This window comes from Nansenia antarctica (genome assembly GCF_963989245.1).
Source record: "Nansenia antarctica genome assembly, chromosome: 1".
Taxonomy (NCBI): Eukaryota; Metazoa; Chordata; class Actinopteri; order Argentiniformes; family Microstomatidae; genus Nansenia; species Nansenia antarctica.
Window position 1 is genome coordinate 45,535,080 of NC_137674.1, and position 16,226 is coordinate 45,551,305.

The window sequence follows — 16,226 nt, forward strand, 5'->3', positions numbered from 1 at the left end:
TGTTAACCAAACTGTTCAGTGGTGTTATTAGAGACCACTATCTGATGGCCAGAGCCACTGGATGCAGCATTTTTAGTTGATCAAATATTCTTGTTCTTCCGCATGGACATTGCTCCGCCCATTTTCCCCCCACAATTGACATTCTAACCGCGCCCCTATTGTCTGACAGTAACCAATGAAAAGTGTTTGTAACTCCTGCGCCAACGCGCCTGCACCGTGGATGATAACACGTGGTTCTTCACAGACCACGCAGACTTACGCAGCGCTTCTATAATGGCGGCCGATGGAGGTAGCTCTTCGCTGGGTCTACCCTGCGTTTTCTCCCCCAAATCACGCCAATACCTGGCTTTATGTGCCCAGGATGGCAGACTTCGCATTTGGAACACAGATAGTAAAACACTTCACCAAGAATACGTGCCTTCAGCCCATTTGAGTGCCACTTGTACCTGCATAGCTTGGGGACCATGTCGAACTACCAAGGTATGTCTGGGGGGGTAGCAGTAGAATAGAACTGTGAAGGCCTGGACAAGCCTGCGAAAACAACTTTCTGGTTTATTGGTTATATCGATATATGTAGACATTTCCATCATTAAAATGTACGTATGGTATCGTCCCGGTGTTCGGGGTTTCGTGTTATGCTTGATAAAGTCATGCTAAATGAGCTTAGCTTAGCAAGTAACCACAAGTCCTGCTGCAGGACGCACATGTCTACCGCACATGGTCGCCCTAAAAAAATGCCACGAGTCTCTTTCGTGTTGTTTGCTAGCGAACTCAGGCCGAAAGGAGACCGATTATTAACACCACCAATCTAGTAATCACTGATGGATATTTTAGCAAATCAGACTTGGCTAAACACAATCTCATTAGACAAAGTGTTTAGAAGTGTCCTTAGCTCACTACTCGCGCTAGCCGCGTAGCTATGCACGATGGAATGACGCAGATTCGTGGCCAGTAGTTTTTTTTTATCCCAAATTAGAAACGACCACAAATGATGGACTGTGACTGAAGTTGACGTGTTGGAATGTTTGTTATCAATCTGTTTTGTTCCAATAAATGGCCTAACCATCACGCCTGTAGTTAGCTCTTAGACCTGTTGCTAAGTACGCCAAGAGCTTCTCTCCTACATGTGACATGCTGCTTTGATTTGACATAAATAGTTTCCACCTGTCAACACTTTTTACCTCATCTATTGTTTTTGTGTAATGGAGCGACATTCACTTGCAAATGAGACCAGCTCCCATGATCCCCGATTAAGGAAAGAACCGATATAAATGGATGAAACCGGTAATTTATAGTAAGACCAAAGTTTAGGCCTAGAAGTTGTGCTCGAAAATACAGCTTTCTGTAGTTTTTACGCAATTGCTGATAAGTAGCCTAGTTGTTGCTCATGCTATATCTTATCTTTAGCTCTCCGTTATGGGAAAACTGTGTTTGATAGTTCACTTAGATAGTTGCCAAAATGTAACCCCCTCCCCACACACCCACGATTGGGGACTGAGGGCCCCCAATGCTTCGCTACTGAAAGATGGCTCAGGGAGCCATGATGTTGATGGGTGGTCGTCAGTATCTGTGCTGTTATTGATGTATGTGTTTGTGTGTCTGTCACAGGAGGGCCCACTGAGAAAGAAGAGGAAATCGGAGGCAGGGCAGGTGGAAGACAAGCCAGACCTGTTGGCCCTGGGCACGGCAGCGGGCAAGGTTATCATCTACAGTACGCTGAAAGGAGCGCTGCACTGCACACTGGTAAGGTTTTGAAGACCAGTCTCATCATTGGCTCATTTGCACATCACCACGGTTATGATGTGATCTATCAACATAATCATGTTAGTTGAGACTCCCGTCAAATGTAAACTTTCCTGCCGTCTATAGTAGGGTATCGTTAAACCGACCCCAAATTATACCGTATTACCGCAGGTTTAATAATCACATTGTAGATTTCAAATTATGAATTTGTGAGAGCTGCTGGTGAAAGGTGGACCAAAGCCGTAGCTTCTACCTTTCTGCGAACCTGCTCGAACACCTTCCATGCTGACAAAAAAAGACTGGGACAAATTAGACTATATAGAGAACACTGTCAATACTCACCCGAGTACAAAGCACAAAACGTTAAAGGAAACCTGTTATGCCCTTTTTCCACAAGTTAATGCAAGTCTGAGACTTACGTAAGTCTTTATAGAGACCTGAGGTCTCTTTAAAAATACCACTCCGATTTTTTATCTAAAGGCATTCTAGCATGCCTCTATACCCTATATGTTTTTGTGTTGCTTTTAAATCTGAACAAGCTTCTTCTCCTCCACTCCTAAGGTTAGTTAGCTAAAGCCCTGTAGTGCTCAAGAAGAGAGGACACCTCTTTCTTTGCACAGCTTGAGATTAGATAGATACTGGCGGGATGAGACAGCTAATACTACCTAGCTAGCTAACCCAGTTTACTCGTTTAGCCTATTTGTAAGAGCAGAACAAAGTAAACAAATGACCAAACCGCGCTAAATTGATAGTGATGGGCAGCGCTACATTGATAGATATATACTTGTACAGTAAATATATAAAATATTCAAACACTCCACTGGAATATCATTAATTTAGAAAAAAAACACTTGATTTCAGCCCTCCTGTTGCAATTTTTTTTCTAAATGCAGCCTTCTAGCCTATGAGTGATGCTATGTGTAATTATACATTCAACTGCTTACTAGTCCTCAGCCAATACATTGTTGCACATTTCCTTTGACAAGCTTTTACTTTAGGATCATCACTATTGCAAAACAATTGTCTAGTACTCTGCTGAATGGAAAGTCATAGGCATACATGAAAATGACTTGCTACGTCGATGTTGGGATAGGAAAACTACAAACGATCTTTGGAAACAGGAACTAAAATGAGTGGGCCTAAATTACGAATAGATATTGAACAATATATATATATATATATATACACGGTGTGTATGCCAACTCGCAGATGACTTGGATGAGGCGTAGACTACCGAGTGTTACTCTAATATTCATCGCAGTATTTTCATTATGGATATCTATGGAACAGTTAATGTCTTACCAGAATATGAGACAAAAATTTCTCCGCAATTGCCCCAGTTCTTGTTCATCTCTCCAACAAAACATACATAGTACTGCCGTGGGTGGAGATACTCAGATGGGGGGGGCAGTGAAATCTCAATTTACGTAGACGGGGGCAGTCAATCTGAATGGCTTGTTGAATCGCATTTTTTCAGAAATACGCCGCCCACAAAAAACGGACTAAATTGCTTTATTTCACAGTTTCTTTGTTAGTAGGGTCATCAGCGATCCAAATGTATAGCACACGCACTGAAAAAGTGAGTTTTTCATAATATGGGATTTTTAAGGCACCGAGCGAATTGCATATCCTTCTTCTGAGGAGAAGTGGTCATGTGACACGCAATTATGATCGCTTCTAAATAGTATTATTTTACAGGTTATTCATTTGACAAATTACATTGTTTACAAAAAGTTCTGTCATCAATTTCATAGCGTGTTCAGCCACACAGACAGTGCTGCTGGACAAACACTCTTTAGGCATTCTATATGCGCACATTGCGCAGCAGATTTCTCTTGACTGTATTGAATCGTATGATCATATCATGTGAACCACAAAGTTTAAACTTTGCATGTGGCGGTTCTCCCTCAGGACGGAGCTCACAGTGGTGGGGTGAACTGTGTCCAGTGGCACCCCGAGGATGGCCTGCTCTACACTGGCTCGGACGACACTCACATTGTGGAGTGGGACCTGCAGACGGGCAAGACGAGGTAGCTACCACTGTGTGTGCTCTTGCTTGTGGTTGAGGGGGGCTCGTCCAATTTTCTGTCATGTTCAGTGTTGTAGTTGGCTCTGGGATTCTCAATTTTCCAGAAGTCACTGCTTCTTAGTCAATGTCCTGACGGTTACGCATCTGACAGGTCATTCGAGGGCTGACTGCTGTTTCAATCCAGTTGGGATTTGATGTACCAAATCAAGTTGATGTCCATCTGAAATGGGTCTCTGGGTATTGTAGTGCCTCTTTGCAGATGAGACTAGGCTTGCTCTTACAGGGTTTGACAGTAACGCTTGCCCGCTTGCCCGGGGCAAGAAAAACATTCGCCAGGTATGTTTGCACGAGCCCGACGTCGCTGCTAATGTTTTACTTGCTCCGAGCAAGCGTTAATGTCGAACCCTGTCTTATGGACTGCCATGCTGAATTGTGTGTGTCTGTGTGTGTGTCCATCCACAGTAAGTGGAAGGCAGACCGTGCGTCTGTGACCAGTCTGTGTGTGAGTCCGGATGGGAAGCTGCTGCTCTCAGCAGGACAGGTCATTAAGATGTGGGACCTAGAGACCAAGAAGGTGTACCGGGTGAGACAGAATTCCTGTATCAAAGAAATGACTTGGATGCATTTAGGCCTGCCCAAATACTTATTAAATGCTTTATCTTTGCATACAGATGTCCTTCCTGAAACATACACCTGATTAAATGTGTTCTCGTTCTCTTCAGAAATTCACAGGTCACTCCACTGCCGTGACGATCCTGCGCTTCGCCACCTCACGGCCCCCTGACAGCAACGGCCTCTACTTCCTGTCTGGGGCGGCTCACGACAGGCTCCTCAGTGTTTGGTGAGTTATGGAACTCTCAAGGTTTCGGCGAAGTCTTCCCTTGCTGTGTGACCTGGCGAGGCAAAACATACGCTGAGCCCTGGTCAGGTCCAGAGGACAGTCAAACCTGTTCATTGTGCCCTGCTGACATTACCCTACGAGACATTTGAATGATTCATCCAACATGATGTAGCATGTTTCTGAGCAGTTGTGTATTTGACAAGCTTTCTCTCATTGTCATTCATTCTTTGGTTATGAGGCACATTTATTTTCAAAAGTTTTCTTCGTTCCTCAATAGATTTGTGGTCCACTCTTACCATGGCACAGCAAAGTACCAAGTTGCTGAGATGTGGCTCATTCACTACTTCTCATTGCTGTCCATCTTCCTCACAGGCAAGTCAGGGAAGATGGCAAGGACAAGAACTCAGTGGTGTCCTTCACACTGACAGATGAGCCCAAGCACATTGACCTCTTCACATCCAACAGCAAGGAGGAGGTAATGGGCTGTCAATGTTGGAATTTATTTTGGATGCAGTCCCTTGCTACGGCCATTGCTTACATGTCATTTTGTCAGGGCATTACATCAGACGCACAACTAGTAAAGACAAGTGCATACAGAGTATTCATTTGAGCAGATGAATTGCCTGCCTAAAGTTTAAATTCAGTCTCTAAATAGCTAAAACAAGGATGTGGTGATTGGTTTGGAGCTGGTCTCTGGTGACACTGGTCATATGTGTCCCAATAGCCATACTTAAGATTGAGGTTGCTTGACTATAGTATCAATTGATGGCATCTTGTATGCTAGGCAAACACAGTAATGGGGACTTCTATACTAATGTTGTACTGTTTTCTTCTAGGGGCTCAGGCTGGCAGTGGTGTGTAAGGATGGGCAGCTGCATCTCTTTGAGCACTTTCTGAATGGGTGAGTTCCTCTTTAAATGTATTCGAAATCTCACTATGCCAGTAATGCACAACCTTATTGATTTCAGGTGTCTTTTTGCACATTTGGTGTTAATCACTTACTGACACCATTTAAGTACAAATCGTGTACTTAAGTGGTAGTTACTTGGGCAGTGTAATTAGAGTAAAGACAATTATTTTTCACACATAGGGCTTTCACACCGGCAAAGAACCGTGCCGGTTCGTGCGTTGGCGCTGTCTGGCGAACGAGCCCTGTGTATGAACGCGGGCTCGTTCGCCAGACAGCGCCAACGTTCTGAGGTTTCCGAACGCGAACCGGCACGGTTCTTTGCCGGTGTGAAAGCCCTAACAGTGATCTTTAGAGTCAGCCTGCTTTGTTTTCACATGACAATGGCAGCTAGCAGCTATCTGTTCTTGGGCCTTTTCAGTTGACTTTGAGTGAATATGATTAGTAGATATCTGAGCTAGTACACTTCATGTTGGCATGATAGTAAAAACAACAACATCATTTTGATGTACGTTTGTATTTACTCCATCATAGTTGTAATATATATTCAAAATGAGGGATTGTATCACCTAGTCTAGTCACCTAATCTGAACTTCTACAGTGAGTCTGCTTTCCCTTAAGCTAACCTTTAGTGTCAGTAAACATTGTAACCTGATACCTACAACTGTAACACCTGTTTTCAGAGTTATTTAATTATCCAATAATTAGTTATCCAATTCTCTTTTCTTCCAGGCCTTGTAAGAAGCCTCTGTCACCCTCCTGTACGGTACAGATGTCTGGGGTGGAGGACACGCCAGTACCTGTTCCCCTTTTGGCAGCGGCCCTCAGTACAGACACCAGCAGTCTGCTGCTGGCCTATGGGAACCATCTGCAGCCTGTTATGGAGAAAGTGGTGAGTGCAGAGGACCATCAGGGGAAGGGACAGGGACATGGGCTGTCACCGACGCCAAAGTTTGAGGCCAAAGATTAATCAATTGAGATTGCAAATTGAATCATTCAAATACATTTGTACTCTTAAAGTGAAGGATACTCTTCACAAAATTGGGAAATTGCATGATTTTTTATGATAACATTGGTAATCAAAAAAGGTAGGGAGATCTAAACAGGTTTTGTTTTAACATGAACACTTGATCATTATTGCGTCCCCTTCTCCGCCGTAGGAGATCAACACAGCAGAGAGACACATCTGCCTGACCCGTGATGTCAAGACCACCCTGGCCCTTTCCATGGAAACCACAGTCTCCAAGGTAACGCCTAGTTAATGCTGTCTTGGCCTTCTACATTGCTCTAATTGGGCGAGAGACTGCGTTCTAAGGCTGCTACATTCTTTCAGGCCCACTTGGTTGGGGAAATCTCTGGCTATACCCAGTCTGACTTTGAATATCACTGTCCAAATGATGTGTTATATATTCAGATAATTCACAAATTGAATGCGAGTGGCTTAAAAAGCGATATTAGAGTCAATGTTCTCCCTTGTAGTCTCTTCCATATGTTTACACTATTACTTATGGTCTCTTGTCTGTGGTAGGACAACCTTAAAACAGTCAGCTAACATGAATGACGGTATCTTCTCTTTCAGGTGAAAACCCCTGTGGTCAATGCTAAGAGCAAAGTGCTTGTCCCAGGACTTCCAGGTCACCAGGCACCACTCCAAGCAGCTCCCTTGGGATCAGAGAAGAGGAAAAAAGGCATAGACACCAAAGAGGTATTTACATTTGCCCAGAAAAATGCAATGCAAATGGACAACCGATGAGTTCTGCTGGACAATATTTGGATCCAGCCCACCTCTATTAATGAGTTGGCATTAGCTGTGACCTCTCATCCCCCTCTCAGTTTACACCCTGTTGGTGACCCCACCATTACCATAAACCCTCTCCCCTCTAGATGTCCATAGAGGAGCGACTGGGAGAAATCGACCTGTCTAATGTTATCGGTGGGAAGGGAGGCGCAAAGGAGGCTCCCAATTTACAGACAGACAATTATGCAGTGCTGCTTGTGCAGGGCCTGGAGAGCAAGGATTCCAGCATCCTCAACGTAAGTTTGCCTCTTTATTTTCAACATATCGTCGCTTGATCGTTATGAGGACCCTTATTTCTGCCTTTGTTTGCTCATTGGGTTTTTCAACATACACTTCCTCTCTGGAGTCACATCCGATTGTCCCTACCATCTGTGATTACTGACTGCATGTCTCCTCTCTGCTGTACAGAAAGTATTCCAGACCCGGAAGGATCTCTTGATAAAGAAAACGGTTGCCCGGTTACCCTTACCTGCTGTCTTGCCATTGGTGGAGGAGGTGAGTGCCTGTACCCGTGTTTGTGTACTAACGCAAAACTTGCTGGTTTTGGAGTGATGCGGATAGGGATGTCCCGATCCGATACTGATATCGGATATCGACCCGATATTGGTCCTGAATGCTGGATCGGGGATCGCACCAGAAGAAAAAAAAAGGCTCCGATCCTACTGTCATCCGCAGTCAAACTTATGTGTATAAGCGATGAGGAAATAAAAACAGTGAACAGAAACACGTGTCGCAGAAATGCTTCACGCGAGTCCTATATGCGCATAGCGCTTCACGCGAGTCCTATATGCGCTTAAAATGCGCATAGCGCTGCGCTGTGTGCTTCCGGTTTCATTACAAAGAGGTTAACCCTATATGTGCCTGACGTCTAACAACATTCAAATGACTCTAACTTAATATTTTTTCGGATTTCAATGTATGACACATCATTTGAAAGCTTATGATCCGTAGTTCCAATCCACAACACGTCGCATTTGTTGCTTTAATAAAGGCTGGCAGTCTTTAATTTAACTGTTGTTGGTGTGGACTATATACTGGGGAGGTATTTGTTATTATTCAGGGGTCAAAAAATTTATACAAATATCGGATCGGTATCGCCGATACCCGAAGCCCAGGTATCGGTATCGGTATCGGTAGTGAAAAAGTGGGATCGGGACATCCCTAGATGCGGACATCCTCACCCCTTCTCCACCAAGGCACTTTGAGGGCCGGTTCGGAGCCTAATTTCGCGTTTCAACAGCAAAAGAACCGTCTCTCGGCCAGCAAAACTGGTTCCAGAGTGGCACCAACACGTAGCTGGTCTAGAACAAAGAACAGGTTACATCATGGGCTCGGGCGGGATTATTATTATTAACATTAACATCTTAAAACAGGTTAGTTAATTGCCTTTCTACTTGAATGTAATCGCTATCCATAGCAATCGCGACGAGCAGCGCAAATACATTGAACCAGTCATGTTTGGATGCCGATGTAGGCTCGCAAAACCAGGAGCAACACTTCTAAAGATGCGACGAAGTCCACCTTTGTTGTGCTTGAAGTTGGTGCATTGCTGGGAAAGCGGAGACCTATACAGTGATGTAATAACGTGACTCTCTAGCCCATGGGAAAGCAAACCGGTTCTTGGAAGATTCGCAAGTTGAACCAACTGCGAACCGGCACTAACGCCAACCCAGAACTAGAACTAGGTTCGCGTTGGTGGAAACGGGTTAAGAGGGACTTGAATTGTCAGCTTTCAGTGCCCTAGTAATAAACTTGATCATTTGTGCTGCTCAAGATCAGTTACATTTTTTCTAGTTTTTAACCCTAACCCTATAGCACCTCTTTTGTTGTAGATATTTGAAAGAAAAAGTAGATAAGTGAAAGCAGTATGGTGAGGGCTCCACCTAGACCTTTGATTGATGGGCTGTGGAGCCTCTCATATTGTGTTCACTCGTCCGTTGGCACTGAAGGGTCAGGGGCCCAGGTGAAGTGATGAAACAGAGAAATAGACAACATGGCCTGGTTCTATCTCACACTGTAATTCTATCCTAACTAGGGGTATAACGGATCGCCCCCACGGTTCGGCAGGCATGTGTACCGCGGATCAATTGCAAAATTTAACCAAGTCATAATATTAGTTAATATCTCTTGTAAATCACAATGTAGAGTTGCCATGAAATGATAGACGCGACAGTTGTTTTACTCTAAAGTGCAATGATAGGTTGATAATGCAAAAATAATCATCTGTTAACTCACTACACATGAAGCTGGGAATCCACAGCAACAAGTGTATCATGGCGAGTGCTAGTAACGTTGGCGGTGGAGAAGAACTCAAAAGGCCTCCCTCGTCATTTAAATCCCATGTATGGGAGCGCTTTGGCTTCTGTCAATTATAACAATGATGGAAGAAGGGTGGTCGATAAAAAAGTTACCGTGTAGGCGTTGTGCAACGAGAGAGTCGTATGAGGGAGGCAATACGTCGAGCATGGCCACACATTTGACGCGACAGCACCCTGGTGTGTTTACGGGAGGCACGAAAAACTAGACAACTTATGATAATGTAAGCATTTTTTTTCCATACCATGTTTAAAGGAAGGTTTCGCTTTATTATTTAGTTAAGTGGCATAAAACATGTTCATTCGTCTGCTTTAAAGGGCCCAGTGATTCACTGCTGCAACCAGGCGCCTCCTCCCTCTCTCCTATTGCACTATAATTTAAGTTGAATGTGTATTTCAGTATAAGGTGTAATGTTTGAGTGTAGAATATGTTATATATATATGTTACGGTACATGTGGGAATACGGTACATGTGGGAAAACTAGGGTTAGGGTTAGGTGCTACGTCGACTTGGTACATGCTGGCATGTCTAACCCTAACCTTAACCCTAGCACCTAACCCTAACCCTAGTTTTCCCACATGTACCGTCTTGCCATATATATATTTGACCTGTTTTGACATCTTGAATGTTGTTTTTTTCGTTTCACACAATAAAAGTGGTGTTTTTACAGAATTCAAGGAAAAAGCAGGTTTTATATTTGTAAAAAAATGTGTTGTTCTGAAAAATTATCGGATCCGTGACTCAGAAAACGCGTCGCCATTCGATCCGTGAGTTATGTGATCCGTTACCCCCCTAATGCTAACCTTTTATCTCTGCTTTCCTAGCTCACCAAGAGACTGCAAGGCCATCCATACTCGTAAGTGAACACCTCAGTATTTAGTTCTGGATGACTTCTGATGATTTTATGTGTTTTCATTATGAGCTAATTGTGCATAGAAACAGCTGTGTTTCTCCCACGATAACCGTGTCAAATTACCAGTGTTCTCCTAATAATGGAACTGAAAAACCACAGAAAGGAAAAAATAAATAAAACTGTTCTTCCATAGCTCTCAAAGTGAATGGAGCTGCATGCCACTCACCCACCCCAACCCCCTTCTCTGTTCTTCTCAGGGCCATCCTGATGGTGCGCTGGCTGAAGGCTGTTCTCATGCACCACACCTCCTACCTGTCCTCGGTGAGTCCTGGAGATCACTGGCCTTGTGTTGGTTTGTTTTACCTCCATGTGTCTGGCCAACCCCAGGTTTTCTCTGGTGAAAATCGATTTTTAGTCTGGGAGAATGTGCCAGCTGCCAATTGTGATGTCTACCCCAAATTCCACTGCAACTTATGATTTTGCTCATGTAGTCTTTCTAGATGTTGAGTTTACCAGATCAGAAAGGTGGTCCACCAGGATATCTCTCCAATACAACTTTCCTAAAACGTTTTTTTACGTTTTTTTTTTTCTGTAGTCCAAAATGCTGATATTACAACTGACATTAAGTACGAGTTTTATTATGGATTTTAAATGTCTATCTGAATTCTGATCTGTGTTTGTTTTTATACTTTTAACAGTTGCCAGATCTGGTATCCCAGTTGGGAGTCCTGTACCATATAATCGAAAGCAGAGTGAAGATGTTCCACAAGCTGACCAAGCTGCATGGCAAGCTGTATTTGCTCATGACGCAGGTACGTCTTACCATGTGGAGACCACAGTACATGTTGACCTTTTTTATTTGATTTTATTCCTATAATGTCTGCCAGGCGGATCGTCACACGGGAGTGAATCTCAATAGTCTTGGTGGTCAAAGTGGTGCCCTCCCCTTGTTTCCTCTTCATCTGCAATGATCTGAAAACAAAGGTCAAAGCAATATGGTGGATGTCAGCTAGGTGATTGTTTTCACCTGTCCTGGGGGTATTCCGTCGACGTCAAAGGACAATCCAGGCTTATTTTTTGATAAGTCTTGTGAAATCCAATAAAAAATACGCCAGAATCTTCCTTTAGTGACATTGATGGAATTACCCCCCTGCTCTCACATCATTGCCGAGGAGGTGAAGTGGAGAAGGAGAGATCATTGGTGTGGACTGTTCAGATTCACCCGACGATCTGCAGCACAATGCCTAATGTCACTGTCACCAATGCACAAATGAATATGTTGATTCAGCAGTCCCCGTGTGTGTGTGTGTCTGTGTCTGTGTCTGTGTGTCTATGTATGTGGGACAGTTGTTGAAGTGCCTTTCTTCTGTATCTCCACCAGGTGGCGACATGTGACACCGGCAACAAAGTAACAGATGTGGACCACACAGCCAAGCTGGTGTATGAGGAGGGTAAGGGCAGAGACTTCATTCTTTCTACTTCCTTACTCAACTTTTCCTCTTCGTCTATACCACTCTGGGTGCAATCTGTACAATTCACTTAAGTGCACCTCCTCTTCTTTGCTTCATCGTCACTGATATGAATGGCAGCAGCAGTCAGTTTATTGATCATATGCAGAGGCTACGCCAATACACATATGCAGTGGTTGTAAACTGTATAATGTAATGCTTACTTTGCAATCAGTTACACACAGTACACAATAAAGTAAGGTGTAAGTACTAAGGGTGTAAGTCAATGTCTGTGTGTAGGAGAGGGATAGAGCAAGTGCGTATGTGTGGTTGATGTACACACTGTCAGTGCAAATTGTCTGTTAAGGTGCCGGTTAACAACAGGCAGGTCAGATGGGTAGCTGTGATATGTGAAAGGTGGAAGACTGGTTTTCAGTGGTCCAGTTCCTTAACATCATTGCCAAGTGAAATGAACATAACACCTTTTTGGAATGCAACCCCTTAATCTATTGGAGTTGTAACAAGTATGTCTAACATGATGGACACGTGTTGCATCCAGTAGTTGTGATGGATGATGAGCCCTACAGCCCTGTTGATGGAACACAAGGTTAATTGGTGAAAGTGCCAACCTGTTGTTGCCCCTCAGTTTAAAAAATCTGAATATTCAGGTAGTTTGGATTTGCATAGACACATTTGCATTCCGCCGAGTCAAGACGTGCCTCACGATGCATCATGCACCGCACGCAAACGAGTCTCCTGTTGCCATGCAACGGAAACAGGAAGCATTCAATTCGTCCCAAAGCCCCTTTTGATTGAACAACAAGGCTCTGCACTGTTCGCTCTCATTAGAGCACTGTATACAATGCTTTATTGAGCCGCATAGAAAATTGGCTTTCATGAAATAATTAGGTTCTACAGCGCCGTCCAATACCCCAGCCCATGGTTTAGGAGCGTGACTTCATAAAGAGTTCATAAAAAGCGTCCGTCGAGCTTATTGAATATGTGGCTGTTAAAGGTCCTGTCGGAGAGACGTCGGGAACACCATAAAACAGGACGCACCGGGCCAGAGGGGTCTGGGAAGAAGGGAGGCTCCACATTCTTAACACCAACAGTTTGTGGTTGTGAAGGATGCAGGTCTACATACAGTTGAATTCGGAAGATTAGATTTAAACCAATTTATTTCTTTCATCACATTCCCAGTGTTTACATACACGTAGTTAATATATTTGGTAGCATTGCCTACCAGGTTTGTAGGCCTCCTTGCTCGCACAAGCTTTTTCAGTTCTGCCCACACATTTTCTATAGGATTGACGTCAGGTCTTTGTGATGGCCACTCCAATACCGTGACTTTGTTGTCCTGCCATTTTGCCTTTAACTTTAACTTCCTGGCTGATATCTTGAGATGTTACTTCAATATATCCACAATTTTCTTTCCTCATGATGCCATCTTATGTAGCACTAGTCCCCCTGCAGCAAAGCACCCCAACAACATGATGCTGCTGCTCCTGTGCTTCACGGTTGGAATGATGTTTTTACGGCTTGCAAGCCTCCCCCTTTTTCCTCTAAACATAACAATGGTCATTATGGCAGTTACATTTTTTGTTTCATCAGACCAGAGGACATTTCTCCAAAAAGTAAGATCTTTGTCCCCAGACTTGTGGAGGTCCACAATCTTTTTTCTGAGGTCTTGGCTGATTTCTTCAGATTTTCCTATGATGTCAAGCAACTAGTCACTGTGTTTGAAGGTAGACCTTAAAATACATCCACACGTACAGTTCCAATTGACTCAAAAGATGTCGATTAGCCCAAAAGCTTCTAAAGCCATGATGTCATTTTCAAAAAAAATCCAAGCTGTTAAAAGGCACAGTCAACTGGAATTGTGATATAGTGAATTATAAGTGAAATAATCTGTCTGTACACAATTGTTGGAAAAATTCATTCACAAAGTAAATGTCCTAACCGACTTGCCAATACTATAGTTTGTTAACATGAAATTGTGGTAAGAAAACATGAAAAAGTGGTCTAAAAAAATAATAATTGATTACTTTGTTTGTGTAAACCGAGTTCTATATAGTGTTCTCCTTCTGACAACTATATAGTCAGTAAGTGAGTGATTTGGGTGCTTGAGTACTCATGGGACTCAACTGGAAAGAGCTCTAACACGCGTTAATAGTGGTGGCCTAGTGGTTAGTGAGATGGACTGGTGATCAGATGGGACTGGTGATCAGTAGGTCATGAGTTCAAATCCCACCTGGGAAAACCATCACAAGTGTGCACTTAGCCGTAAATTACTCCAGGGAGACGGTCCCTGTAAGTTGCTTTGAATAAAAGTGCTAAATGCTTGTGTGCTACCCGTGTTGGTGTCAGGCCCAGGGATGTAAAGGTGGTTGTATAATGTGTTGGTTCTGCATTTACATTATGTTCTCTGACCAGCAGTCCATATCCTACTCTTCATCCATCCAGGGTCCTATGGCCATGTGTTGTGTATTTGTATTTGCTCTAGCTGATCTGCCTTCAGCAGATGAGTAATTAGTATCGATACCCCGGTCTCAAAACCCTTGTCGCAACGAGAGTGGTGCTCGTGTGGCCCCAGAACCACATAACTCCACTGGAATTCATATGCAAATATTCACATTTCTCTCCCAATGGCATTCAAATACAAATGAGGGTGCACTTCCACACCGGGCCTTTGTAGCACAGTTTAATCTCCTCCTCACGTCTTCCTGTCTGGGGAATTTGCTGTGGAACTGATGTAATAAAAAATGTCTAATGGCTCAGACTGTGGCTCTGACTGCGTATTTGTTTTCGGCTCCCTTTACAGAGTCCTCTGATGAAGACGAGGCTTCTGGGGATGAAGGTCTGCCAGATGAGGACTCTGATGTAAGTCATGGTGATTGAAGGGCTGTTTGTGTGTGTATATACATAGTGGCTACAGGTATGGATCCTTTTCCCAGAATTCTCCACCAGTTGTCTGGTAGTGACTTGCTTCTCGCTTATTCTACCTGTCTCCATTACCGACTAATGAGAATTGGGATTTGCGCCCGTACCTTTAGACATGGCCAATGATATAATAATATATAAACATGACATCCAAGTCTATAAATCAGTAACTGGTGTGACTGACACATTTTAACATGTCTTTAATGAACTTGCTGTTCTCTGCAGAACTGGGAGGAAGACGAGGTCATGGAGGAGAGGATGGAGGAGAGCAAGGAGGAGAGCAAGGAGGAGGTGGATGAAGAAGAGAGAACGGAATCCAAAGGAAAAGGCGATTCAGACATGGAACCTGAGAATGAGAGTGAAGAGGAATGAGAGGAAAACCAATCCAACACAAATTTAAGAAATGGACCTGAAAGATTTATATATACTTTCATTTTATTTTCATGCTTTTGATTTTATTGTATCCGAAAAAAAATGTTTTACAAAAACTCAAGCAAGGGACAGGCAGCCACGGGGCAGCGCAGCAGCCGTCTTGCCACAACCTGGGACCGCCACTAGGGCGGCGACAATTAAACCCAGACAGCTGACACATCACCTTCTGGAAAAGCTGTTCCACAGACTCAAATCCATGCAACTTCTCGTCCCATCAACTTGCTTTCTCCTCCTGGACTCAGAGCCCTGGGTGTTGTGAAGAGTACCACCCTCTCCTGTCTGCTTGCCCCTGAGGTGTACTCACCAGACATGGCTGTATGCATCAGTATACACGCAATGTAAATCTGTATGTGCGGTGTTTGTATGAGCTCCCCCCTCCCCCACATAGTTCTTTGGATTAAATGAAATTCTGTAAAGTCTCCATCTGAACCTTTTGTTATCAGTTGTTTTGTTTTACCCCCTCCTTTCTGTTTCATGATTGTCCTTCTCTCCATTGTGCAGTGAGTGTTGGGGTATGGGAGTCGTGTCTCCTGCCTTGAATCATAGCCTGAGGAGCAAGTTGAGAAAAGAATAATGTGAACGTTGCTCGATTAATAAATGGGTTTTCAAAATGGCTGACGTGTCTAATGCAGAGGAGTAAGAGATCAAACCGGGTTCTATTTTTATTCTATGCCATCAACTCAACATTCTTTGAATGCACTGATACCAGTGTATTGTGTTGATGTCAGACCTGGGTTAAAATAGTGTTGAAAGTCATGTAATCCCCAAAAGTGCACACTTTGCCTATCTTGCAGTCCAGGTGCTTTTTTTTCTCTCTATACTATTCTGACCCAGGTCTGCCAAATGTAGACTGTATTGCTGATGTCAAACTCATGACGTAGCTTTAAACATGTTCATGGGGGACATTTTTTTGCCACCA

The 16,226-nt window shown here is 43.6% G+C and overlaps 1 protein-coding gene across 1 annotated transcript; it reads left to right on the plus strand.

Annotated features, from left to right (window-relative positions):
• Positions 1 to 255: 255 nt before the first annotated feature.
• wdr43 (WD repeat domain 43) lies at positions 256 to 15,902 on the plus strand. Its single transcript, XM_080550444.1, has 18 exons — positions 256 to 480; positions 1,609 to 1,743; positions 3,655 to 3,773; positions 4,235 to 4,355; positions 4,495 to 4,613; positions 4,986 to 5,088; positions 5,450 to 5,514; positions 6,253 to 6,412; positions 6,681 to 6,767; positions 7,100 to 7,225; positions 7,405 to 7,554; positions 7,727 to 7,813; positions 10,459 to 10,490; positions 10,745 to 10,808; positions 11,186 to 11,299; positions 11,869 to 11,938; positions 14,757 to 14,815; positions 15,101 to 15,902. The coding sequence occupies exons 1-18, from the start codon at positions 274 to 276 to the stop codon at positions 15,245 to 15,247; spliced, it is 1,965 nt and encodes a 654-aa protein (XP_080406570.1). The 5' UTR covers positions 256 to 273; the 3' UTR covers positions 15,248 to 15,902.
• Positions 15,903 to 16,226: the final 324 nt, after the last annotated feature.